This window comes from Canis lupus, chromosome 8, assembly GCF_003254725.2.
Source record: "Canis lupus dingo isolate Sandy chromosome 8, ASM325472v2, whole genome shotgun sequence".
NCBI lineage: Eukaryota > Metazoa > Chordata > Mammalia > Carnivora > Canidae > Canis > Canis lupus.
The window spans coordinates 69,275,063-69,299,703 of NC_064250.1; the positions used below are offsets into that span (position 1 = coordinate 69,275,063).

General features: G+C 54.0%; 1 protein-coding gene, 1 long non-coding RNA gene and 1 other non-coding gene across 15 annotated transcripts in view; 2 read left to right on the plus strand and 1 right to left on the minus strand.

Annotated features, from left to right (window-relative positions):
* Window positions 1-287: 287 nt before the first annotated feature.
* Window positions 288-23,110, minus strand: RTL1 (retrotransposon Gag like 1). Its single transcript, XM_049113496.1, is given in 4 exon segments — window positions 288-1,292; window positions 1,294-4,838; window positions 13,621-13,683; window positions 23,022-23,110. Coding segments are annotated over 2 exon segments (4,044 nt in total). The 5' UTR covers window positions 4,753-4,838; window positions 13,621-13,683; window positions 23,022-23,110; the 3' UTR covers window positions 288-707.
* Window positions 14,431-24,641, plus strand: part of LOC112657025 (uncharacterized) — a 107,058-nt gene continuing 96,847 nt past the window's right edge. For 5 of the 13 annotated variants that reach the window (XR_007412558.1, XR_007412559.1, XR_007412564.1 and 2 more), the window contains exons 1-4: window positions 14,434-14,786; window positions 15,428-15,599; window positions 17,247-17,402; window positions 18,546-18,639. This is a non-coding gene — a long non-coding RNA (uncharacterized LOC112657025). Of the gene's footprint in view, window positions 14,787-15,427; window positions 15,615-17,246; window positions 17,403-18,545; window positions 18,640-24,641 lie in introns of all 13 variants that reach the window. The other 8 variants (XR_007412562.1, XR_007412568.1, XR_007412569.1 and 5 more) reach the window with 5 other exon arrangements.
* On the plus strand, window positions 17,501-17,577 carry LOC112658205 (small nucleolar RNA SNORD112). The gene has a single exon (XR_003135598.1). It is a non-coding gene; the product is annotated as a small nucleolar RNA SNORD112 (small nucleolar RNA).

Sequence of the window (24,641 nt, forward strand, 5' to 3'; positions counted from 1 at the left end):
GAGAGGCACCTTCCAGGTGAGAACCGAGCTCAGGGCCAGACAGAGTCAGGGTGTGGGGTGCTGAACCAGACGGTGGGGGTGGGCTGGCTTTGCAGCGGGGTGGGCGAGGGAGGTGCCCCAACGCTCCACGAGGTGTGAGCAGGGTGGGGGGCAGGGGGCGGGGGGATGGGAGCCCAGGGGGAGCAGGAGCACCGGTGGTGGAGGTAGAAGAAGTCAGTGGAGCACCCGAGGTCAGTGTCCCAGGATGGCACATGGTGGCCACTCGTCACTCCCGGGGGGTGGGGGGGGGTGGGGGGTGGGTCCCGGCATCTGCTTGCTTGGCTGCGTCTGCTGTGCCTGATGCTTCACCTGGCCTTGGGTCATGGGGTCATCTCCTGCTCACCACTGCTCGCTCCCTCATTGATCTCACTCCCAGCTGCAAAGCCTGGGACCTAGGCGGTTAAGACGGACTGCGTGTGTGGCCCTGAGCTGGCTCTGGGTCTCTGATGGTTGGATAGTTCACTGTGGCACAGGTGACGTTGCTGGTTGATGAGTTGAAGAAATTTTTGCCCTTCACAAGTGGGTTCCCCTTGGGTCAGGAGTGGCAGGAAGTTGGGGGGCGCTGGTTCTGAGTGAAGCAGGCTGAGGCATGGGGAGGCTGCAGGGAGAGGCCGAGGAGAGGGGGGCAGAGGAACGGAGGGCTTGGCCCTGGCCGGCCAGGGGGCGCTTCACTTGAGGCTCGCATTGTCCTCGCCGTCAGGCAGCTCTTCCAGCCTGGCTTCCCCCCGGGGCTGGCCCGCCCAGATGGGGGCCGGTGGTGCCTGTGCGTAGACCGTGGTCAGAAAGCGGAGCAGGGCCCTGGCTGCCAGCTCCTGGGCGACGGGGTCAGGCTGCCCGTAGGCGCTGCGGACCCGGGGCGGGTGTCGGCTCAGGAAGGCGAGGACTTCGGAGGGCACGGGGAGGTGTCGGAGGGGCTGCAGGACCATGGGGGTGTCGGTGCTGAGGGCCTCCTGCACGTCGTTCTCCTGCTCGTCCTGCGAGGTGTCTTGCAGGCCGTCATGCAGGCCACACTGACGGTAACGTTGCAGGTCGTCTTGCAGGGCTTCTCGCAAGACGACATCTTCATCACCCACGACGTGCAGCTCCAGATAGCGGGTGCCCCCCGGGAGGGGGCGGGCTCCCTCCCACGCGCCAACTCGGACCCCGAAGAAGTCACACAGCAGCAGCCAGAAGCCGGGTGTGAGCTGCAGGCCCCGGCGGGTCAGGGGGAGCAGGGCGCGTTGCTGCCGGTGGCCGGGGCCCAGGAGCAGTCCCGGCCAGCTCTTGGGCCGGGACGGCGCTCGTGCCCACGGTGGGGGGCACCTGGGTGAGGAGCTGAGCGATGGCGGTGGCCGTGCCGCTGCCGGGGACGAGGGTCGCGGCCTGGCCGAGGCGCAGCCAGCGCCTCTGCGGGGGCCGCACGGCCGCCCAGGCGGGCGTGGGCAGCATGGAGAGGCGCCGCTTCAGCTTCAGCAGCACCAGGAGTGCTGCCACGGCCAGGGTGTCCTTCCAGAAGAGGAGGCCCCGGAAGAAGTGCAGGATGACGGCCCTGATCTGGGCCACGCTGAAGTGGGCGAGGAAGCTGTGGAATATTTGATCGATTGGTATCAGAGCCAGGAACTCCTGCTGGAGGTTCCGCCCGTTGGGCTCGTCCTGGTTCGATGCGTCTTCAGTCTCATCGTCTTCCTCCGAGTCTAGGGACCGATCCCCGAAATACCCTCCCGTAGTGAACAGGGACCTGGACCGGGTGGCAGTGTTGTGCTGGAAAGCCCTTCGGGTGAGGTTTCTCACGGGTGGCAGAGGCCGGCCGCCCTCTTGCGCAGGCCGCTCCATGACGTCAAAGTTGAAGTGGGAGAAGAAGAAGACCCAATGCCCGGGGAGAAGTACGGTGAGCCTGTCATTATTCAGAGAGGCTAGATCCTCTGTGTTGAGAAGGATCATGATGGGCTCCTCGGTGTTCTCCAGGTAGCGGCACCACACCATGAAGGAAGCCCTTATTGGAAGAATCTTCATTTCCAGTTGAGAGTAGGCGACTTCGATAGGCGAGATAATTCGGGAGTAGAAAGCGCAGGAGACTCTCTTGCCGGTCTGCTCGTCTATCTGGATCAGGGAGGCGTGCAGAGCTGTCTTGGTGACGCCAGTTTCCAAGTAGAAGGGGTTCTGCGGCTTGGGGTGGTGCAGGAGGGGCGCCTTGCGGAAAGCCCGCTTCAGGCACTCGAAGGCCTCTTGCTCCTCGTCTCCCCAGGAGAACGTTGGGGCGTTCAGCAGCAGCCTCACCAGGGGCTCTATGATGACGCTGAAGCGCTCCACGAAGTGCTGGTAGGGCAGGATGAAGCGGAGCAGGTGTTTCAGGGACTTCTTAGAGCCAGGGGTGGGGTACCCCGTCACGGTGGTCACGATGGTCTTGTTCAGTTTCACCCCTTTGGGGGTGAGGACAAATCCCATGAATTCGACCGTGTGTCGGTGGAACTGGCTTCTGTCCAGCGAGCAGTAGACGTGGTGGTGTCGGAAGCGGACCAGGACTTGGCGGACGTGTTGGAAGTGTTCTTCCTGGCTCATTGAGTAGACCACGACGTCCTGCCCGTAAGAGAGCACGAAGTAGCCGAGCATGTCCTTTAGGATAAAGTGGAGCACGTTCTGAGGGATGACCGGGTCTGAGGATAGTGGAAAGGGCTTGTAGCTCTTCATCTTTGGGAGCTCGAAACCAAACGCTGTTTTCCATACGTCCTCCGCTTGGTGTATGTTCATGCTTTCCTCCACGATGGTCCCCCGCAGCTCCAGCTTCGTGAACCATGTAGCTCCGTGTAACTGGTCGAATAGTTCTGGAATGATCTGTATGTAGTCTTGTTTGTCGGTCAGCATGCTCTCCGCGTTCCAGTTGTCATCCCGCGGCCTGGCACTTTCTTGCATCCCGGCACCCACAGGTTCCCACGGCGCGATGGAGGGACATTCGTAAAAGGTCTCGCTGTGATCACTGTCTCCAGCCTGCTGAAGCTCAGAGGGCTCTGATTCAGAAAGATCATCGGATCCGTCTGAGCTTGGCTGGTCGGAAGTCTCATCATCTGCTTCCTTCGGGTTAAACACGTCGGCCAGGTCGGAGTACAGGGGCGGCAGTCCGGGCAGCAGGCTGATGGCATGTCTTTCCAGTGCGATGCATGGTGGGGGCGGGCGGAAGCACTTCTGCAGGCAGTAGGGAGAGTGAAAGGTGCAGCGGCCTCTGACCCAGTCGACTTCGGGGGTGTGGATCCGGAGCCACTTGATGCCTAATATCACGGAGAAGTTGGGGGACGGAACGATGTCGAATTCGATGGACTCCTGGTGGTTCTGATGGATGCACACCAGGGGCTCGGTGTAGAGCCAGACAGGTTCGTTGCCGATCAGTGAGCCGTCCACGCCTTGGACCATCTGCGGGTAGGGCTTCTCGTAGAGCTCGACATAGTGCTCTTGGGCAAACCTCTCATCCATGAAGTTGCCGCCCGCCCCTGAGTCGACCAGGGCCTGAACCGCGACGCTGTGGTAGGGGTTCACCCTGACCAGGAGCAGCAGGAAGAGGTGGTTGCGGTCGATGGCGGGCCGGGCGTCGCAGGGCAGCCAGCTGCTAACCATCCACCTCTCCGGGGCAGGTGAGTCGATCCAGGTCAGGTTCCGTGGGCGAGCCTCTGGGGGCAGCCTGAGCATCGCCCTTCGCTCTGCCAGCTTTTCTTCTATCTGCAGGACGAGCACGATGAGACTTTCGAGCGAATCCGGCTGCGGGACGCGGAACAGATAGTGCCTGATTTCCTCGTTGAGCCCCTGGCACAGGTGGGCCTGCAGGACTTCGTCCGACCAGCCCAAGGTGGGTACCAGGCCCTGGAACTCATTGATGTATTCGATGGCGGTGCGACTCCCCTGCCTGATGTTGAACATGGCATCTTCGGCCACACGCTGCGCCTGGCGGTACTCGAACATACCTGACATGGCCTCCAGGAAGGCGGGGAAGTCGCTCATCAGGGAGCTGTTTTCATTCATCAGAGCCCTGGCCCATTCTAAGGCCATGCCCGAGAGGTGGCACATGATGTACCCCACTCGCAGGCGGTCGTTGTAGAACATGCTCGGGTAGCTTTGTAGGATCAGTTGGCAGAGCACGATGAACTCGTGGTATTCTCTGCGGTCGCCGGAGAAGTTTACCGGGACGGGCAGTCGGCCTGCGTTGATCGCTTCCATCAAGATCTCTTCTGCTACTCTTTGTTGCTCTCTGAGGTCTTGCATGCGGAAGTACAGAGAGATGATGGATCTCACCGTGGCCATGAACTCCGAAGTCTCGGGCTCCTCTTCCAGCTGCTCCTCCTCCTCCCTCCCGCTGGCCAGGTCAGTGTCGCTGCCGTGTTTGTTTCGGGCTCCCCTTGGGTTGACTGATGCTTCTTCCGTTGTGCCAGGTGCCTCACCGGATGGATCCCCCACTTCCTGATGTGAACCATTGCGTGACTCCTCCAGGTCTTGGAGTAGGTCATTGGGTGGATCCTTAATTTCCCTATGTGGGCCACTGGATGGCTCCTCCATGTCTTGGCGGAGATCAATGGGCAGCTCTTTCATTCCCTGGGCTGGGCCACTGGCGGGCCCCGCCGCCTCCTGCGCGCCGCTGCCTGATGTCTCCACGGTGGTGTTGGATGAGCCCTCGGAGGACTCCATTTGTTTTGATGATGGATTCTTACGCTCCATCATCGTCTCAAATGAGTCTTCAGAGGGTTCTATCATTTCGTCGGATGGAAAGGAGTTGTTCTCTGAAGACCGGTAAGGTTGTGACGCGTCCGGTCAGCGACTGGGACGGCAGAGATCAGAACCTGGGGGTGGGGAGGACGGGTGAGGAGGAAAGGCAGCTGTTTAGGGATTCGCGAGGTCAAGGTTAGGTTCTCGGGGACAAATCAGATGCCCAACTCCTCAGAACAGAGAGAAACTGGGGAGAGCTTCCTCGTGCCCAACCTAGAATATCATTCTGCCCCTGACCTTCTCCCGATTCTCCCAGGCTTGCTCGGCCTGTCTGGCTTGCCTGCTTCCCCCATGGCCGTGAGAAATTCACAGCCCATAAATTCTGTGGAGCAATAGGCCCAGAGCGGCCGCTGTGGCAGGCAGGCCCCTGGCAGGATGCTTTGGCCGCTTCACCCCCGCTGGCACACGTGCCTGGTCAACCCTCCTTCCTTTCTCTGGTCACCCTAAAGTCACAGAGGTCATATGTCAGTGCCATTCAGAGCTGTCCCTGGCAGGCAGGGTGCCCTGGAGCAAGCTTGGCTCGCCGTCTGCTCCCCCCGCCCTCCCCCGTTGTGAAGTGGGAATCTCTAGCAGATGCCTACTGTTTAACAAGGTCCGGGGAAGAGGAGAAAATGGGCAGTTGGCCACAGTCCCATCAGTTGGATCAGCAGCCTAAAATAGCTCTCACTTCCTACCCTAGATTCACAGTAGAAATTGGGCCAGTGTGGAGGGAGGGCAGATCTGGAGGTCCGGCTTGTATTTTTTTTCCATAAACGTTTATAAAGCACCTACTATGTGGCAGAAACTTGCACCCCGTGACTTGGTTCTCACTTGGAAGCTTTGCTGACTTCTCCTACTCTTGCATCAGTTTCCAATCTCCCCAGCTCTGAGCCCTCAGGGAGATCTGTGGATCCTCTCCTAAAACTGCCACTTTTCCAAGATCCCCCTCCTTGTGGGGGTTCAGGCATCAATTCCACACACGTGAGCAAGCATATTTTACCTGCCCCTCCAGTCTTGCCAGGTGGGACTGGTTTTTTTCCTCTAGCAGACACTCCCTCTCTGTTTCTGGCTGGTTTCTCCCTGACCTAGGGGTGTCTCTAGGAGAGCTGGGGTAGGGACTAAGGGGTGGGGAGGGGGGAGGGAGGGAGGACGGGGAGGGTGCGAGGTATCTTTGACCTCTGATTGTCTTGGAATGGAGTTTTCATAGTCATGGGTGGTTTGAGTGGGCTGAGGCTGAATTTAAAGAGATGTCTGGGTTGGGGTTATTTTGCACATGTCTTCCCTGCTGGGAGAGCAAATTGAGTTCTGGTTATCCAAAAGAGTGGCTCTGTGGTCACCCCTCTTTCTACATTTAACACCTTTTGTTACTTCTGAGTACTCCTCTTAGCCACCAGGCCCAACTATTAAAAAAAAAAAAAAAAAAAAAAAAAAAAAAAGGCATTCCCTCATTGGCTAAAATCCAAACTTTCCAACAAGATAGACGATTCCAATCTGCTGTTTCTCAAAATTAAGTACATTCTGGTTAGCGTGACAGTTAATTCCACCCCGCAGAGCCTCTGATGAAAAGGTTTTGTTGTTTATTTACTGTTCACAATATTAAATCCAAACCTTTTAGCATAACAGTTGCTGACACAAGAAACTCCCCCAAATCATTCTCTGGCTAAAATGTAAAAGCCTTAGGATAATAGAAAATTCTGCTCATGCCATTCCTCCAGGTAGAGATTACATGTTTCTAGCATGATGCACCGGTCACGTAAAATCATCACCATCCCCATCCTCACCACATACATGGCGCCTCAGTTAACTCATTTGTCCTCACCAAAGTCCTATAAGGCGTATGCAACTATTCCACAATTCCAAGATCTAGTATAAAGCTCTAATTGAAATATAAAATTTGACTAACTCATCCACAGACTCCACTATTAGAAATAAAAATCTCCGTATGTCTCTTAAAACCCGTAATTGGCTAAAACTTAAAACTTTGAATTGGCTGAAATTTGCATTTTAAAATGGAAAAATTTAAGTTGGCTGAAATTTCAAATTTCAAATATAAAATCTGTGCCTGTCTTAAAACTGTTAAAACCCAATTATTGGCTAAAATTTAAAATTGAAAAATTGAAAATATTAAATTGGCTAAAATTTAGATTTTTAAATATGAAATCTGTATCTCTCTTAAAACCCATAAAACTCTTTGTTGGCTACAATTTAAAATTCAAAAATTCTAATTGACAGAAATTTAAAATTTAAAATTGAAAAATTTAAATTGGCTAAAATTTAATATTTTAAAATGGAAACATTTAAATTGGCCAACATTTAATACCTTAAAATGGAAACATCTTAAATGTTGGCAAATTGAATTTAAATAAAATAAATAAAATAAATAAAATTGAAACATTTAAATTGGCTAAAGTTTAAAAATTTAAACATGAAACCTGTATATCTATCTCTTAAAACCTAAAGCACTTTATTGGTAAAATTTAAAACTTAAAAACTTATATTGACTGAAATTTAAATTTTAAAACTGAAAAATTTAAATCAGCTGAAATTTAAAGTTTTAAGTATAAAATCTATATAGCTTTTAAAACTTCTAGAAGTCTTTTTTTTTTTAAGTCTAAATTGGCTAAAATTTAAAATGCGAAATCTCAGTATGGCTCTTAAAACCCTGAGAACACTTTATATGGCTCTTAAAACCCTGAGAACCCTTTATTGGTTAAAATTTAAATTCCTTCGCCAGATGATTTGAAAACTAGATTATACCCCTTTTATTCTAAGTCCATATGTCTTAGCGTATTTATGAATTTGATGATGATGTAACTGATGAAATTGTTCACCTGTCTGTCTTCAGTCTAAAATCCAATATCCTTGGCATATCACAAAATCCTGACCTGAATATTCCTTAGCATCAAAGTTCAAAGTTTTAGTAGGACGCGTGAAAGTTGTCCCATAACTGCTGTATTTAAAATGTACAAAAGTTTCTTTTCATTGCTTAAAACATAAAGTTCCAATCACTTAGCATAAAACAAAAATTTTACCGTGTAATTTATCAGCAAATGGATGGATATAAACCTCCAACTCTTACCAGGCCGCTTCTTAAACCGTTGATTGGCTTAATTCCAAACCTCTCAGCATTATATAAAAATTTGACCGTGTCATTCCTCAAAACCAAAGGTCACACTTCCTTGCAAGGTACATGAATTTGGACTTGTAACTTCTGCTTAACACTTTTTAATATCTCTTAATCACTTATGAGATAAGATCTAAACTGCTTAGTCAAAAATACACGTATTACCATATAATTTCTCTGCAGACTACTCTTATCGAACACAGAAATTTTACCATGTCACTCTCTTAAAATCTCTGAATGGCTGAAATCCAAAATCCTTAGCACAGCACAAAAATGTATTCCTGTCATTCCTCAAAATAGGGTCCAGACTTCTTAGCAAGCTATGGAAATTCAGTCACATAACCTTTGCCTAAGACCTGCCCCGCCTCTGTATCACTTGCTATAAAATGATCGAGTCCTTCAGCATAAAGTACAGACGGTGCACTTGTGCCAAGGGGCACCTCCTCTGAGCTGTCGATGCGCGTTCATTATCAGGTTCATCAAATCCAGACACCTTAGCATAAAATATATTTTAGCAGCTAATTCCCCTGGAGACAAAACTAACTCATCAGTCACTCCTTAAAACCCTTTACTGGCTAAAATCCAAACACCTCTGCATGAGGGTTCAAAAATGAGATCATATCCCTCCCCAAAATGAAATGCTTGAATGCCTTTGACTCTCACATAAAATCACATCTCCTTGGCATGTTATAAAAATCTGATCATATTATCTTTACCATAAAAACCCACTCTTGTAGCTCTGCCAAAATGCATAAGTTTGATCATGTAACTCCCAATTTAAAACTTTCCAAGATTTCTTCGTTGCCTGTAACAGAACGTCCCAACTACTTAACATAAAATGCAACGTTGTACCATGTAATTTATCTTCAGACTGGTCTATAAAAAAAAAAAAAAAAAAAACCCCAAATCTCATCCCGTCATTCTTGTAAACCCTTTATTGGCTTAAATCCAAACTTATTAGCATGATATAAAAATTCGATCTTGTCATCCCTTAAAATAAAGTTCACACTTCCTAGCGCAGCATATAAAATTTTATCTTGTAATTCCGCCTTAAAATCTTAACAATGCCTCTTCATTGTGAAGTTATGGAATCAAAGTCCAAATTCTTAGCACAAAATGTGAATTTTATTTTGTAATTTCACCGCATATTATCCGCTCAAAAAAAAAAAAAAAAAAAAAACAAACTTACCATGTCACTCTCTTAGAACTTTTCATTGGCTAAAATCAAATTTCTAGGCATGTACAGAACTCCAATCATGTCAGAGCCTCAAAATAAATTTCAAATTTCTTTGCGCGTTCCCAGCGTTGATCACATAACTCTTAGGACTGAAGTTTTTCAACTTTGGTGTCAACATCCATCAAATCTCTGAAAGTCAGACGTTGGCACCCCTGAGATATAAAGTGCAAAGGTTTTTGCAGGAGACTTAAATTTGTGGCTCTTACCGGTTTTCTCTTTATAGTTTTTCAATGTTCCCTGTATAATAAAGTCCAAAGCTGTTAGCCTTAAAATACATTTTTTCATGTTTTTCTGCAGATTTATCTTCCACAAGCAAAAATCTCACCATCACATTTCTTAAGACCATTTGGCAAGAATCCAAACTCCTTAGCATGATACAAAAACTTGTTCCAGTCATTCCTCAAAATAAAGCTATCCCCCAAACCCCAAATCTATTCCTAGAACCCCGCTTAAAATCTTTTCCTGTATTTTCATCACTAACAACATATCTCGACATCTCGGCGTCTTCAATCATGGTGTTCTCAGTGTAAAACCTTTCGGATTTCACGTCCAAAGCATAAAATCCAAATGCCTGAGCATGAAATGAAAATTGGACCAGGTATTTGTTATATTAAAAAATCTTTACATTGCTTTTTCACTACTTAGGGAATAAAGCCTAAATTCCTTTGCACAAAACCAACATTTTTCATCCTCCCTAATTTCTCGATGCAGCTTCTTGTTCCTCTCGCACTTTGCTCCTCAAAGACTGGGTTTCTTACTTCCTGTCCCCGAACTCATTTTAATTTTATAGTTCTGGATCTTTTTATGTTGTTAAGCTGGTTCCTCTGCCTCCATTTCATTAATTCATTACAGCAACGTGTCCTGATTTTTTTTTCTGGGCCAGGCGCTGGTTTGAGGACCCCGATGGGAAGAAACGGAAGCAGCCATGCCTTACAGAACGTCACCAGCAAGGAGATGAGGACCACGCCCTCATGCTAAATGTCCTGCTGGAGGTGAGTGTAGGGTCCTGGGGGCCAAGACCAAGGGATCTCCCTTTACTGATGGTGAGCGTCTCCTTTGAGGCTCTGCTGGGTTCAGCCGCCTGACCCTTTGGGAAGACATTGGGCATTACTGGGGCCGTGTTTCATAAAGTGAAGGTGCCTCTGGCCTCCCACGTCTGGCTTTATACAGTGGCTACGGGCTTCCTTCTGACGCCCACCCTCCACATGCCCACCTGCTGCAGCTGGTGCAGCCTGGAGGCTGCCCAGCCCCTTCTCTGGGCTCTCCAGAGGTAATACTGTTCCGTCCTACAGATGTAGCTTAATAAATGCTCAGGTCTCAGGCCTCAAGGCAATTTCTTTAAGAAATAGATCTTGATTGGGGAATTCTCACCTTACCAAAAAAAATCAAAATCAAAATCAGGATTTAGTGCACCTGGTTCAGGTCAGAAGTGCCCTTGAGGTCTTTGAGTCGGACCCTCTGCCCCCCGCCGACACTCATAGACAGACACCCCAGCCTCACCACCTTCAGTGCCCAGAGCCTTCTCGGCCAGGTCAGCTCCTTGCTTGCCGCTGAGCAAGTGGCCCATTGGGTCAGGGCTGCCAACGTGAGTCTATGAAGGGTTGGATGGGAGGGGGGGGCGGGGGGGGGGGCCAATCCCTCAGCGAATACCTCGCCTTGTCGGCTCACTTGTACAGTAAAGGAAATCTGATTTTAAAAATAGAGCTTGGAAGAGGAGATGAGGGGTATTTAGGAGCAGAGTTAGCCAGGGGCGGGGAGCAGGGGAGAGGTGAGGACAGGGGAGGGGGGCCTGCAGCCTGAGTTGCTGACGAGGAAGGTAGAGAGCCAAGAAAGAGGAGGCGGGAGGACAGAGGGGAACGAGGGACCACGGGGTTCTCTGTCACGGCCTCGCCTTTCCCAGCCTCTCAGACGCCCGGCGGCCACACCTGCAGCCCTGGCCTTCTTGGCTGCCAGGATAGGCATCAGGGCTGAGGTCGGGGGGAGACCCTGTGTGCCTTGGCCTGCCTCAGAGCCACTTGGGTTTGAGGGACACAGCCACCACGTCTTGAGGACTAAGTGACCTTGAGATGAACATCCCTCATTGACTCCTTTATTGCCCCAGACCCGCTGAGCATCCCTGTGGGAGTGGGCACGTGGGGACGCTGGTGGGCCTGCAGGTCAGTCTTAGTTATTTTATTAAACTAGTGTCAAGGTCCAGATGTACCTTATTAGGCTAAGGGCTGTGGCTCCTTGGTTTCCTGGTGTAGACCAGGGGTACGGTCACTCCCCACACAGCTTGTCACTAGGGATTTTCAAGATGGATCCCTGAGCACCCCATGAGACCTTGGTCCTGTGGACCCCTGCTTTGCCTGCTCACCCCCTGCCTTGTGGGTTAAGACCACTTGGGCCTTATAGCTGGAAGACCCTTCATGTCTTGACCCAGAGTGGCCAGCCTCAGCGGCTTCCCACTCTTCACCTGGGGGCTCGGGCTTGGGGCCTTGGGTGTCAGGCCCCACTGGGCCTCCGACATCCCTGTAGGGATAGTCTATAGAAGGAGAGGTGGCCGTGATTCAGGACAGACACGAAGTTACAGCAGGGTTGGGGCTGGTCCCAGGGCTTTTCCACCAAACCCAAACTGGTTGGGTGGGATGCCTTCTAGAAAAGATGGCTCGGCCCCTTGCCTCCTCAAGCTATCAGGGTGAGGGGCAGTGCCCCTGACCTAGCAATATTCCTGCGGCCATCCCCCCGCCCTACTGCTTGACTGGCAGCTCCAGGGGGCAGCTGGATCACTCTGCCCAGAATAACCCTGGGAGGGATTGGGAGAGGGGTCACACATGAGAATGTCCTTCTTCTTTGGGCTGTCCAAATGGGCCAGGCCAATCAGCTGCTCCCCGGGCTGCTCTTGCCTTTCATGGCAAGCGGGCAGAGGAAGGAGGCGCACCAGCTGCCAACCCGGGACCCACACTGACTTTCAGCGTGACCTTCCCCTCCTGGGCCCTCAGTTTCCCCAGAACTGCAAGGCGGGCTTGGGCAGGGGGTCTTTTCACTTTGTTCCTGTAGCTCTGGGATTCTGGGAGATGCCTGAGGAGTGACCTGGGCAGCAGCGGTAAAAGGAGGGGGTTGACTGAGCGAGTGGAGCTCAGGGTCCCCACCCTGCCTCAATTCCAGAAACTTGGGAGGGGGGTTCCTTACGCTACTTACTACTTGGGGGGGTCCTCATGCCATTTCCTTTAAAGAGAGGCCCCCACCTAGAAGTCCTGGTTGGGAGCACAGGCTGGCCTGTTCCTTCCGGGGTTGGTCCTGTTTGACCTTGGGACTGGACGGGTCTCAGTGGAATCTGTGTGTCTGTGGTGGGGTCCCTCTATGCCCCGTGTTCTTCTGGGTCTGAGGATGGGCCAGGAGCTGTAGGCCTAGGGGGGAGCTGGCAGGGGGGACCTTGGCCTTGGTGTGGGTGGAAGTAGGGCCAGAGTCAGAGGTAGACCTCCTTCCCAGGGGTCATGGGCCCTTCGTAGGCTGCAAAAACGGTCTTAACAAGGAAGGGCCTGTGATTATCACGAAGACTTTTGGGATTTTTAGTTTTGAAACACCTGCTGTAACGGGACGGTCAGCACTCAGCATTTTCACGCCTGGGTCAGCTTTAATCTCCCCACTCGCCCCGTGAAGTGACGGCGTTCCACCTTGCAAGGGAGTGCAGCGGAGCTGGGGTGGGGTGGGGGGGCTGAAGTGACTCACCCGGGAGCTCTAATTATTAGCAGGAGCCACGGCTCGAGGACCAAGACCACCGAGGGCCCCCCTCCCCCAGGCCGCAGGCTGCTGGCGACTGAGGCTGGCGAGGGGCGGCCTGCGCGCATGGAGGCCAGTGCCGTCCAGACGGGGGTAATTAGAATTTATTTATTGAAACTGATGTTTCCCCAGCGTCTGCTCTGTGTCAGGCACGACCCTAGCAGCTTGACCCCAGACACTGACTTGGCTCCCGACCGAGTTCCCCATTTCGCGCGGCGCCAAGAGGACCTGGGTCAGGAAGGAAGAGGCCGTGTGGAAAGCCAGGTTTTCCTGCTTCCACCAGGGGCTGGAGAGGGCAGGAACGGATGCCCTCGGTCCTGGCGGGGGGCAGACAGTGGCCATTTGGGGACCCCGAGGGACCCTCGGCCCGAGAGGCCGCTTTCCTTCTGTGGCATCCACATGCTCAGCCTCGTGACCCGATGGGAGGCCAGAACCTAGGAACGGGGCCTCAGCGTCTGCCTCCATCTCCCTGAAAAGCTCATGGGGTCATTGCCAACTCATTTTGGCTAATTTGGTTGTCGGCAGAGGGACAGGACAGCTGGCCCTGGCCCTGCTAATTATAGCCGCTCAAGTATTTGTACGAGGTACTGAGTCCCCCATGTCATGGGTTTTTCCTGCAAACTAACCCTTTAACCTTTGTTCCTGAGTGCCAGCCAGCCCGCCTGCTCCATGTATCGATCGTCCGGATGCCCCCTCCCCCGGCGAGCTCCCTCCCCTAGGGGAGGTCAGCATGAGCCTCCACCCCAAGTCTTACCTTTGATGCAAGCGATCAGTGGCTCTGCTCCTGTCCCGTTGTCAACTGGAATCTCGCTTCTCTCTACAAAGCGATTGGATACGTTTATTTCTGTAATTATGAAAGTCCAGGCTCTGGGCCGTGGATGCACATTCCCCCGTTCCCCATGGCACACCGCACACCTCCTGTCCTGCTTCTCTCCCCGGGCTGGGTCGCGCTGCCCCCGTGGGGTGCCTCCATCACCCATCTCGAGTACTTACTATGTGCCAGACGCTGTTTTAATTCTTTCAATCCCTATGGCAACCTGGGAAGCTGGTCCTGTTATTATTCCCATTCTTCAGAAGAGGAATCTGAGGCTCAGGGGCGGACCTCAAATCCTTAGAAGGCCTGATCTCATTCTCCCACTGGGTCTGACCGAGGCTGCGCCTCCTGCTGGCCTCAGGGACAGCGCACAACCCACTGAGGTCTGCAATGGCACCGTTGTTCAGCTCTCTCCCTGGACCCCCAAGCTCTTGGCGAGAACCCCCTCCCCCGTTCTTGCCAGACCTCATTTTGCCCTCAACAAGAGTCTGGGGTCTGGGCCTCTTGTGTCACCCCAAGTAAATCTCTTAGTTCCCTGAACTTCAACCTCACAGGCGATTATAAGTAGCATCTTCCCAGGCTGGTGGTCCTTCCCTCACCCAGCGTCCCCACCCAGGACGGGGGACCCCTGTGGTGTTTTGTCATGCTCCTGATATCAGTATGTATGTGCTACTCCTTCGTCCCACCCTCTGTCAGCACACAGTAGGGCTGGGGGCAGCAGGTGAGGCTTGAGAGGTGGGTGGAACTCTTGTGAGCAGGTTGTCTTTTCTCCCCTCCCAGGTAGCTGGAGGTGAGACTGCGCTTTCCCCCAGGAAGGGAGCAGATGCCTGGCCCAGGATCGAATCAGAAGGTCTGCCCTATGAATTTATTTTTTCTGAGTTGTAAAATTGGACAATTTGTAAGTGCGTAGCCCTCTCAGGATGGAACTAACCTGAGCTCTTTATTCTGCAGCTGAGGCTCACTGCCCCCTGGATGGGCAGTGAGTTGGTGGGTTCCAGAGACCAAGGTGTAGCCCAGCCCTGGCCCCGCTCCGTGACACCGAGATGGCACCCCTGCCCGGAGGGGGATGGATGGGGTCCTCCTAGGCTGACCTCACAGTAGACCAGGTATGTATGCTCCGTCTCTTTTTTAAAAATTTTATTTATTTATTCATCACACACACACACTCACACACACACACACAGAGGCAGAGACACAGGCAGAGGGAGAAGCAGATTCCATGCAGGGAGTCCGACGTGGGACTCCATCCTGGGTCCCCAGGATCATGCCCTGGGCCAAAGCGGCGCTAAACCGCTGAGCCACCCGGGCTGCCCAAGCCCTATCTTTAACCACACAGGTTCTGGGGAGGTAGAGGCCTCATACCACATTAATACAGTAATATAATTAAAAATCCAGAATAATGCTGTTCCTCTGTTATATGTAATCAGGGGAGGTGTTAGGATTTCTGACCATGATACAAAGGGGTGCAACAAGTGAGACCTCTCTGATGGGGGCTTAAGGGGGCCCCAGGGGCCTGTTGGGAAGCAGAGAGCACAGACTCCCCTGGGTGACCTTGGTCAAGTGATGGCGAGTCCCCCTCCCCTTCTATAGGATGGGGACAGTCATCTTTAAGTGTTGCCTTGATTCCCTAAATGAAATAAAATAGAAAATGCCTGGCACACAGTAGGTATTCGGCGCAGATACAAATCATTCTTATTTTACGTGGATCTGTCCCCTCCCTCTTAGAAAGCCCTTCTCATTTTTATAGAACCCAGAGGGAAGACAAGGGGAGCGGGGACAGTCGGGGTCAATGCTGGGATCCAGAGATCCTTTTCTTGAGTCAACTGTATAACTTGTACTGGCATTGTCTGGATTTATGTGGCCTTCCGGAGGAGTGAACGTCTTCATGTTGAATTATCCTGGCCCGGAGGTGGATGCAGGTGATGTCAGCCTGGGTACTGCATTTTATTTTTCTTTATCCTACCATATTTCATATCTGAAAAACTATGACAAATACCTCAAAGTATTCTCCAGGACCGAACTCAGGCCAAAATAAAATGCTATGTAATAAATAGCAGAGCCTCGTGTACGGGAAAGGCGATTAAGAGCTGGTCACGCTGGCAGAGCGCTGGTTAACCTGTGCTCACATTTCTTCCGCACAAAGTCATGGTCGAAAATAAATCCCTGCCTGGCAGAGGGGAGGAAAGTTCTAGAAGGTCCCTGTCTGTGCGAGTGAGGGGAGGGACTGTAACCGACCGATGGGTTAGTTGATCTGTGCAGATGGAGGCCAGGGTGATAGCGGATGAGGGCTCATAGTGATTGGGGCCGCAATTTGGCTTAGGTTTGTGTTCTGGGGGGTCTCGGGGCCTCAGCTCTCCACCTGTAGATGAGACTGAGCTGGTCTCTGCTGCGCACTTAGCCTCCAGCCTGCAAGGGGATTCATTCTGGCAGCTAGACAACTGTGAGGGGGCCTGGGGAGTGGAGTCTGAAGCTCAGCAAGCAAGGGGGAGTTGAGGGGTCTTGGCCGAGAGGGAGGCAGGGGTGCAGCGTGCCACCCTGGACTCGAGGGAGGAGCAAGCAAGGACCTGCAGGGCCCATCCCCTTTGTCTGGGACCCTGAGGTCAGGCAAACCTGTGCCCTTGAGCTGCACTCCCTCTGGATGGGAAGTGGGGGGATGATGGCAGCCACGGGTTCCGCGGAAATCTAGCTGTCAGGGGATGTCAGGGGACACAGCGAGGCTCCTCGGCTCCTCGCCAGCAAGCTGCGCGGCTGTTGATGCATGTGAGCTGAGGGGCCGCTGCTCCCCAGAGGCCCGCGTGTCCCCTCCGCCAGGCCTGGCTCATGTGACATTCTCCCTGCGTTCTCATTCCACTTAGCTAATCCCGGAGAACACGGGCCAGGGCATTGGCTTTTGGGGCCTCTTAAAGACCGAAAAGGAAAGTCCACCCCGATGGGTGCATTGCAGACACCCCCGCCAGGCGGCTCTGGAGGGATTTGGGGCCTGGTGGGGGGGGTGAAATCACAGCCGGCAGGCACACACCTGCTGGCCTCATGTCACTGACACGCCACCGGGAGGCCCGGGGCTCCAGCTTTAGAACATATAAAATTAAGAGAGGAATGATCTTTGGGATAAAATAAATCCTGCGTGTCTGCACAACTAGTTTTGGGGATATGTGCCTGGTCCCGGGGACATCAGCTAAAATGCTCTTCCTTTCGTTGTAAAAACAGGAAAACAACCCCCTACCCCACCCCCAACCCCCAACAAACAAACAAATGAAAAAAAAAAACCCACACAAAGTGTTTATTTTAATTATGCAAGGAATGCACTGATAATTAATACACTCATTACTAACAATCAAACATTGCAGATAAAAGCTAAAGCCGTGTGCAACCCCTCCCTCACACCCAGCTCCCCCCACCCCCAGCATTTTCACTGCTGTTACCAGTTTTAGGCGCACGGTTCCAGATATTTTTCTGTGCTTTTATGTATGTATATAAATAGACCTCTAAAATATATGATTTTGTTTATTTTTTACGTAAGCTGTATCACAGTGTACATTTCCTTCTGCTTATTTTTCTTCCCTCAGGAATCCGCTTGGAGATAATAAAGATCGACACCGTGCCTTGGAATACACCTTAGTACCCTGTAATCTGTACGCCCTGGGGCTGCTTTAACCCCTTCACCGCTGTCTGTCGCAAGAGCCCCAGGTCCTTACCCTGTGGGGACGGAGCGCAGGGCAGGTGTAAGTAATTTCTCAGGAGCGGGCTCGCAAGTGTTTATGACATTATCACAAATGAATATATGGATGCATCAATTAGCAAAATTAAAGAGGGACATGCCTGGACCAATGATGACAAGGTGTTTATGAACAAAGGATCATGATTAATCCAGTTCTGCGCAAAATACTGAGGTCCGTTAAAGACAATAGGTCTCGGCTGTTTCATTCTTTTTAAGAGCTGTTTAATATTCCGGGGTATGTATGCACCATTGTTGATTAGACCCTCTTCTATTGTTGAAAATCCCAGCTGTGAGCGTGCTGGGGGCGGAGAATGTGTCCAGATACAATCTCTGGTCAAACTCCTGGTCGTCTGGGTGGGGGGTCACAGGTTCATGGGTGCTTGTTATATCATTTAAGAAAATAAATGAAAGGGAATCCATGAAATAAAAGTGGCCCTTGCACAAATAAATGAGCAGGACAGGAACTGAGGTTTTAATTAATGTGATTGTGCTCAACTGATACCCGCTAAAAAAAATATCTAAGCCGTTCCAGTGTTTTCTTATTGCTAATGGCCCCACAATGAGCATTTTTATAGGTAAATCTGTAAACACGTCCCTAGTTATTTCTTTATCCCAGCTTCTTGGAGGTGGGGTAGCTGGGTTAAATGGTTTTGCAAAGTTTATTTTCATTGATCTTTCTAAAATGCCATTTTGACCTTGTCACTGTCTTGCTTAAATCCTCCCTCTGACTTCCTGGAGCTTCTGGGATGTGGTCCAAGAGCCTTAGCCGGGCACCTAAGACCCTTCAGGGTCTGGCTGGAAGCTTCCCAGCATCATCGCCCCTGCCCCTTGCCCCCACTGGGCGCACTGGGCCCCGGAAGAGCCGCCTGTTCCTGTCTGTGTGCCCTGCCTTTTTACACCTGGGGCCTTTGGCTGGGGCTTCCCAAGCAGCTTCTCCTGAGCCTTTAAAACCAGGCTTTGAAACGTACCCCACGGTGAACTCCCCCTGACACCTTGTTCAAAAGTCCAGCGAAGCACAGTCCCCATGAATGTGATGCCTCATTGACACATTTTCCTAGTTCAAAACAAAAATGTTTTGCCACTTTTCTAGAATTTAAGAAAGCGGCCACATGTTAATAATCACCCCCTTTCCTTTGTCCCTTTCCAGTGCCCTGGGCTCCTGGGTCACCTGGTTCTGCCTTCCCCTAACTGGAGAGGCCTCCTTCTTCTCCTGAGGACTGAGCCATCTGCCCTGCTACTGGGTGAGTGCTCAGAAAGCGTCAGACCACAAACACATGCCTGGGGGGCCCAGGCTGCCTCCCCCCACAGCCCCCCAAGGGCTTTGTCCTGCCCTCGGGGGCACCACACCAGCTTCCCTACCGGCAGGACCCCAGAACCCTGGGTTGTGGTCCACGAGCAGGGGGTGGCTGAGGGTCCAGTGTGCTGGTGATCACGGGCTTGAGGGGCATGATTAGGGCTGGGAAATGGTTGATTACGTCTTTTATGGCCTTCTCCTTGCCAGAGGGAAATGGGCCTGTTCCCAGAACATAAGAAGGAGGTAAGTCTTAGCATGTGACAGCAGGGACACCAGCTGTGGTGATGACAAGGGCTCCGGGGACAGGACAGGCTGAGAGTAGCTGCTACTTTTGGGACAGGGTCATGTTCTAGAGAGCACAGGCTTGAGGCAGAGGGACGTTGGTGCCAGGTCCACATCACGCAGAGGGCAGAGGGTCTCCCTTGCTTGTGGGAGGGACAGAAGTCACCTGACTTGATGGAGGCTTTGGTTCTTCCCCCACCCCCCCATCCCAGGGTGGTGGGTGGGAGGCACCCCAGAGAGGCCGACCATTTTGAGAGCACAAGCCCACCTACAGAACATACATGGTGTGTGTGTCTTTGGGCAGGCCCCGAGAATCCCCGTGCCTCAGTTTCCTGATCAGGAAGGCATGTGCACACATGGAGTAGTGATAGGCAGAGGGAGACAATAACACAGATAAATCACCCAGCACAGTAGCCAGCGGAAAACAGGAGCCTTTCCCCTCCTGACGACCCCCCTCTGTTGGAAACACTTAACCTTCCCTCCCAGAGACGCAGGCAGCTCCTCTTCAGGGCGGGGAGACCCACGGATGGGGGGAAAAAAAAGCAAAAAGAAAAGTCTGGAAGAGTGTGAGCAGGAATAAAGGCCCCCACTCCCCTCGCCCCAGGGAAGACACCCCCCAAGGGACAGCACCCGGGCCGGGGAAGGGGCTGCCCCCGCCGGGTTTAATTGGGTTCTCCTGAAAAGTTTGGCAAGAGTTTATTTTATTTTTTTTATAAATATATATAAAATGTCAGACTGCTCTTCAGGCAGATTTTTTAGGCGTGTATTTTATGGACTTTGGCAAGGAGGGCTCGGAAGGAACAGTGGTACAGTCTCCAGGGGTTAATCATTCCTGGAAAAACTTCTGGCTAAACCTGACTTCTCCTGAATTTCACAGAAAACGCTCCCTGGGCCGGGCCCAGGCTGAAGGAGGTTTTTGTGTGTGGGGCAGCCTTACCTAGTGCGAGGAGGGCTTGTATGGTGCCTTTTACACAAAAGTGAACTTCCTCACCCCGGGGCACAAAGGCTCCTCTCTCCGAAATGTTGGGTTTATTTACTCTGGGCGGCTCGCCCCTGGGGCTGTTCTCTGCGGCCGCGTGGAGCCGCCTGCGCCCCTTCCCTGGAGCCCCAGCCCACTCCCGACTTCCTCACGCAGGGGCACGGGCCAGGGAGCCCGACTCTGTTTGCGTCTGGAGCAGAAGGAAGTGCAGTGGGGAGGAGGAGCCCCCTCCCCAGCCAGCCAGCGCGGCAGGGGCTAGAGAGGGTGTGCTGCCCCGGGGCCTCCGGGCCGTTAGGGATTGGGGGTTAGGGATTGGGGCGCAGGTGACTTTTCACATGCACACCCGTGACTGTTCTGAGCTGTTGCCTGCAACACGAGCCCCTGACCAGAAACCTGTATCTGCAACATTTCTTAAGTGCGTGGCTTCTGCTCCGCACCCGCATTGGCCCCCCCACAGAATGCCGCAGAGGCAGGAACGCATATGCAAATACCACCTTACCAAGCATTTGCAAATCCGACAGTTTCAAAGCAGTCCTTTAATAGATTCAAACAGGAGCAGTGACAAAATAACAACAGAAACCCCAGGCTCTGGAAAGCAGTTTCCCCACGGGCTCACAGCTCCTAAGCAGGGCGGTAAGGGCAGTCTGTCTGTCTGTCTGTCTGTCTGTGGGGAGCCAGCCAGGCACTCTCCACCTGCAACACGATGCTGCCCCCCCACGGCGGGTCAGAGCAGCTGTCGGGACCCCGACAGTGCCCTGGCAGGTTGGGCTGTCAGGAGCGGGACAATCAGGCTTGCCCTGACACGGGGCTCTGTCCCCAGGCCCCCAGGTGCCTCAGCCCTCCCTCGTTCTTGCTGCCCCTTGAAAGTGCGTCACTGCCTCAAGGGTGAGCTAGGACAGCCTGGCCATTTCACAGACAAGGACCCCCGGGCTGGCCCCTCAGAGCCAGCCTGTAATACACGCACGCACAAACACACACATACGCACACACTGCGCACACACACGCACACACATGTGCGCGCGCCTGCGTGCGCTCGCTGAGTGCCTACACTGGGAACAAAGACAAAAAAACTCCTTTAGAAACTGCAGAACAGAGCCTCGTCTAGCGGGGGTCCCCTGATAAAGGCCCCGTCCACCCAGAGTTCCTGGGAACTGAGCCCCCATGAATGGGCCTGGAGAGCCAGCGCCCGATGCAGCGTGGGCCTCATTCATCAACATGCAGGCCCCTGGGCCCCGTCGCTGGGGCGAGGGGCTTTCACGAGTCCCCAGAGCATCCAAGTCACGGTCCAGCAGCCGGCTGAATCCGTGGCTGCGGCCCAGCCTCCAGAAAAGGGCCTTGCTTTTCCCATGACCGGGCGGCCTCTCAACTCATCAGACCCCCCCACTTCCCCCCCTCCCGCAGGAAGGCTCTCCCCCCACCACCCGCTGCACCAGCCTGTTGCCCCAGAGAGGACCCAGGCCAGCCTTTCTGGGCCTGGGAGCTGGGGCGGGCACTTGGCCACTCCAGGTGGCCCGGCCCTTGAGATGGGGAATTGGCTGCAGGACAGCCCCCCACTTCCCCCCCGCTGGCCCCGAGCACTCACCCCCATTCTCTGCTCCTCTCCCTCACTGCCTCATTGTGACAGAAGCGCTCCACCAGCCATCTCCGTGCCTTTGCCATGCAGCTCAGGGCAAGGTACATGGGAAAGTCTGCGCATCCTTGCTCTGACCCCAGCCTGCCTCCTCCGCAGCCAGCCCCGCTCGGGACTTAGCTCTGTAGGAGCTTCTCAAAGGCCTAGACGTGCGGGCTGCCAGCCCGGGCAGGGAGCCGTGCTGCAGCCTCCCGGCCAAGTACCGGCCTGCCTCTCTCTGCTCGGATGCCTCCCGTAACAGGGAGCTCCCTCTCTCCCCGAGCAGCCCGCTCAGGGCTCGCACACACCGAGCTGCTTTGCCGAGCCCTCCCCTGCTTTCTGCATCTGCCTCCGCGGCTCTGCTGCAGCCCCCTCGCCCCCTCTGCCCTCGGCTCTTCGCAGACAGCAAGCTCACTTCACTCCTCTCCTCTCCGTGCTCAGGAGCGAGCCCCCCACCCACCGAGGGATCAGATTTGGGGTTCCTGTCACCGTCCGGATCACAGCCGTCTACACCTGTCCCGGGGCACCTCTGCCCCTGCTCCGTGGGGTCTGGGACGGAGCCCTTTGCCCTGCTGTTCTGCAGAGAGCCCAGGGGAGGGCGCGGGTCTCCCCTCCCAGGTCCAGCTGCTAGAATTTCTGTTAAGCGTCTGAACCCTCCGTTTTTTATGGCCCCTCTGCTAGTTGCCAGGGAGAACGCTCTCTATGCAACCCCCTGCCTTTTCTGCAGGAGCCGCTGGCGGCTGGCCGGCCCTGGTCAGCCCGCAGCAGCGGCAGCGGCGGCGGCGGCAGGCAGCCGCGGTGGGGCCGGGGGGGGGGGGGTCCCGAGACAGACACCCCAGACCAGGCTGGACTCCCCGCTTCCTAGCTGTGAGACCACACAATTCCCTTTACTTTTCAGAGCCTCTCTTTTTCCCTGTGAATTAGATACGAGGAGGGCTCCCTCCCCGTGAGATGAAACGAGATAAGAGTAGCCTAGCACACACCAGATACTTCATGAATGCTTGTGGAGTAGCCAGTGGGACTCGGGGAGGGAGGCGCACATGTAACAAGTGGCGCGCAAGAAAGAAAACAGCCCGGCCTTCTGCGACCCTGCCCCGAATACTAACAGGAACGTCGCCTGCCAGAGACCCCTCTGTGGGCTTAATCGCACAAATCAAGTCAGCCAGAGGCAGCCCCTGGCCTGTGAGCTCACAGTAGATGCAGCAGGCGGTAGAAACGACATGCAAGCCCACATCTGCATTTAATACAGCAAGAATTTGCATTGTATGTAGCAGCACGCGGGGGCCCGGGGCAAGGCACAAAAGAATACTTTGCTCTGTGGCTGCGTGGAAGGGCTGGCTTAGACAGTAGGGGGGCAGTCTGGGAAAGAGTAACCCAGTGGGCTCCGGGCATCCCACAGACTGTGGGCTCCGGGCATCCACCCATGCACTCATTCTCCAAACCACCGCAGTGCACCTACCTTGTCAGGCCCAGACCTGAGTGAGAGGCTGGACCCCAAGCAGTGGCAGTCGGCTTCCTGGCCTGGAAGCTCAGTCTGCTGGGGGAGAGAGACAGGGAGTTAGTCACTGCACATCAAGTGATCCGGGGGGATGATGGCAGGTGAGATTTATGGAGCCCTGTCTAGGGGCCAAGCCCTGAGCTGGGCTGCCTCCACAGGACTCACCCCGGAGGAAAGCCTCTGAGCACCAACCTCTTAATCCCCTGTTGGGTTGATAAGGAAACTGAGGCAGGGGAACGTGAAGTCACATACTCACCGTCTCTCAGCTGCTGTGAAGCCAGGCTAGGTTGGAACCCCAGGCCGACTGAAGCTCCCCACCACACCCTGCTGCTGAAGACTGCTCAGGAAGGCAGAGCCGAGTGCTGGGGGGGCGTGGGTGGGCAGGGGATGGATTGATTAGTTATAAGCACCTCCCAGCGGTGCTTGAGATCCCAGCTCCTCTGTGGCCCAATCCGTTTGAAGGGCAGATTCAAAATTAGGTGGTAGCACCTATGGGCAGAGGCTTATGAAAATGGCATTATTAACCTGACGTGGAGAGGGCCCTGCCCACCTCCAAGCAGATTGCAGATAGAGACGGAGGGGGCTGGGGCTTGTTTATGTGGACAGTGCGTGAGAAGAGGATGGAGCACATGGGGGGGTGGGGCCCACCAGGGCTTCTTCGTGGGGAGGACTGGCTTTGGAGGGGATGAGGGCTTGATGGCTGAGAAGGGGGAGCAGGGGCAGTCCAGAGGGCAGCCCCTCGCCTCCGAGGGATGCTCTGAGCTGGAACCCACTCTCGGAGGGAGGGTCTGCGGCCCCCTTTCCGACAGGCACAGGGATTGTGAGCCTCCCCGCTCCTCAGTTTCCCCAAACGTCACAGTGAGGAAAGCCCCAGTCCCCACACCTTCCCTCCGGCTCCCACCACTGTTAGCGGGCGGCAGACACCTGTCTGCGCCTTGGAGCAGTATTCAACAGGAGAGGCGGGTTCTGGGCGGGAGGGAGGACGGGGAGGGAGGCGGGAGAGCCGTGCCCCCGACTCAGAGAGGCGGCCGAGCCAGGTCTGCATCGGGTAGGACTTGGGCCACTTCAGATTTGTGCCAACTCACGGTGCAGTGGAATCAGACAGTCTGAATTCTTCAGACACCAGCCAAGAGTCTGTGGCGCCCCCAAGTGCCACAAGGGGGCTGCCTGGGCCATATTTTTGAGCCCAGAAAGTGAGGAGGGGGAGACCGTCAGTCGGGACCAACTGGTGCTTTTACTTCTGTAGTGGCGCTTTTGATTGCGGCCAGGGAGAGGGCAGAGGGGGCGCCGGGCCCTGCCCTGGGCTGGAGTCCGCAGGGGGGGCAGGCTCCGGCTTGGGGTAGCTGCTGGCTGCGCCCCTCCTCACTCGGGGCTCTGCTGCAATGCAGTAAGCGGCGGCCGAGGGTCCCAGAACCGTCCCGTGGCTGGCTTTCCAAAATGGGAAACGAAGGAAGGGGGAGGGAGCTTTTCCAGGGTGACGAGGTGTCCGGGAAGCCACTGCACAGGGACCCTGGCGGCCGGAGAAGGGCCAGGATCACCGGGGACAGGTGGAGGGCACGGCGGTAGCCCGCAGGGTCTGGG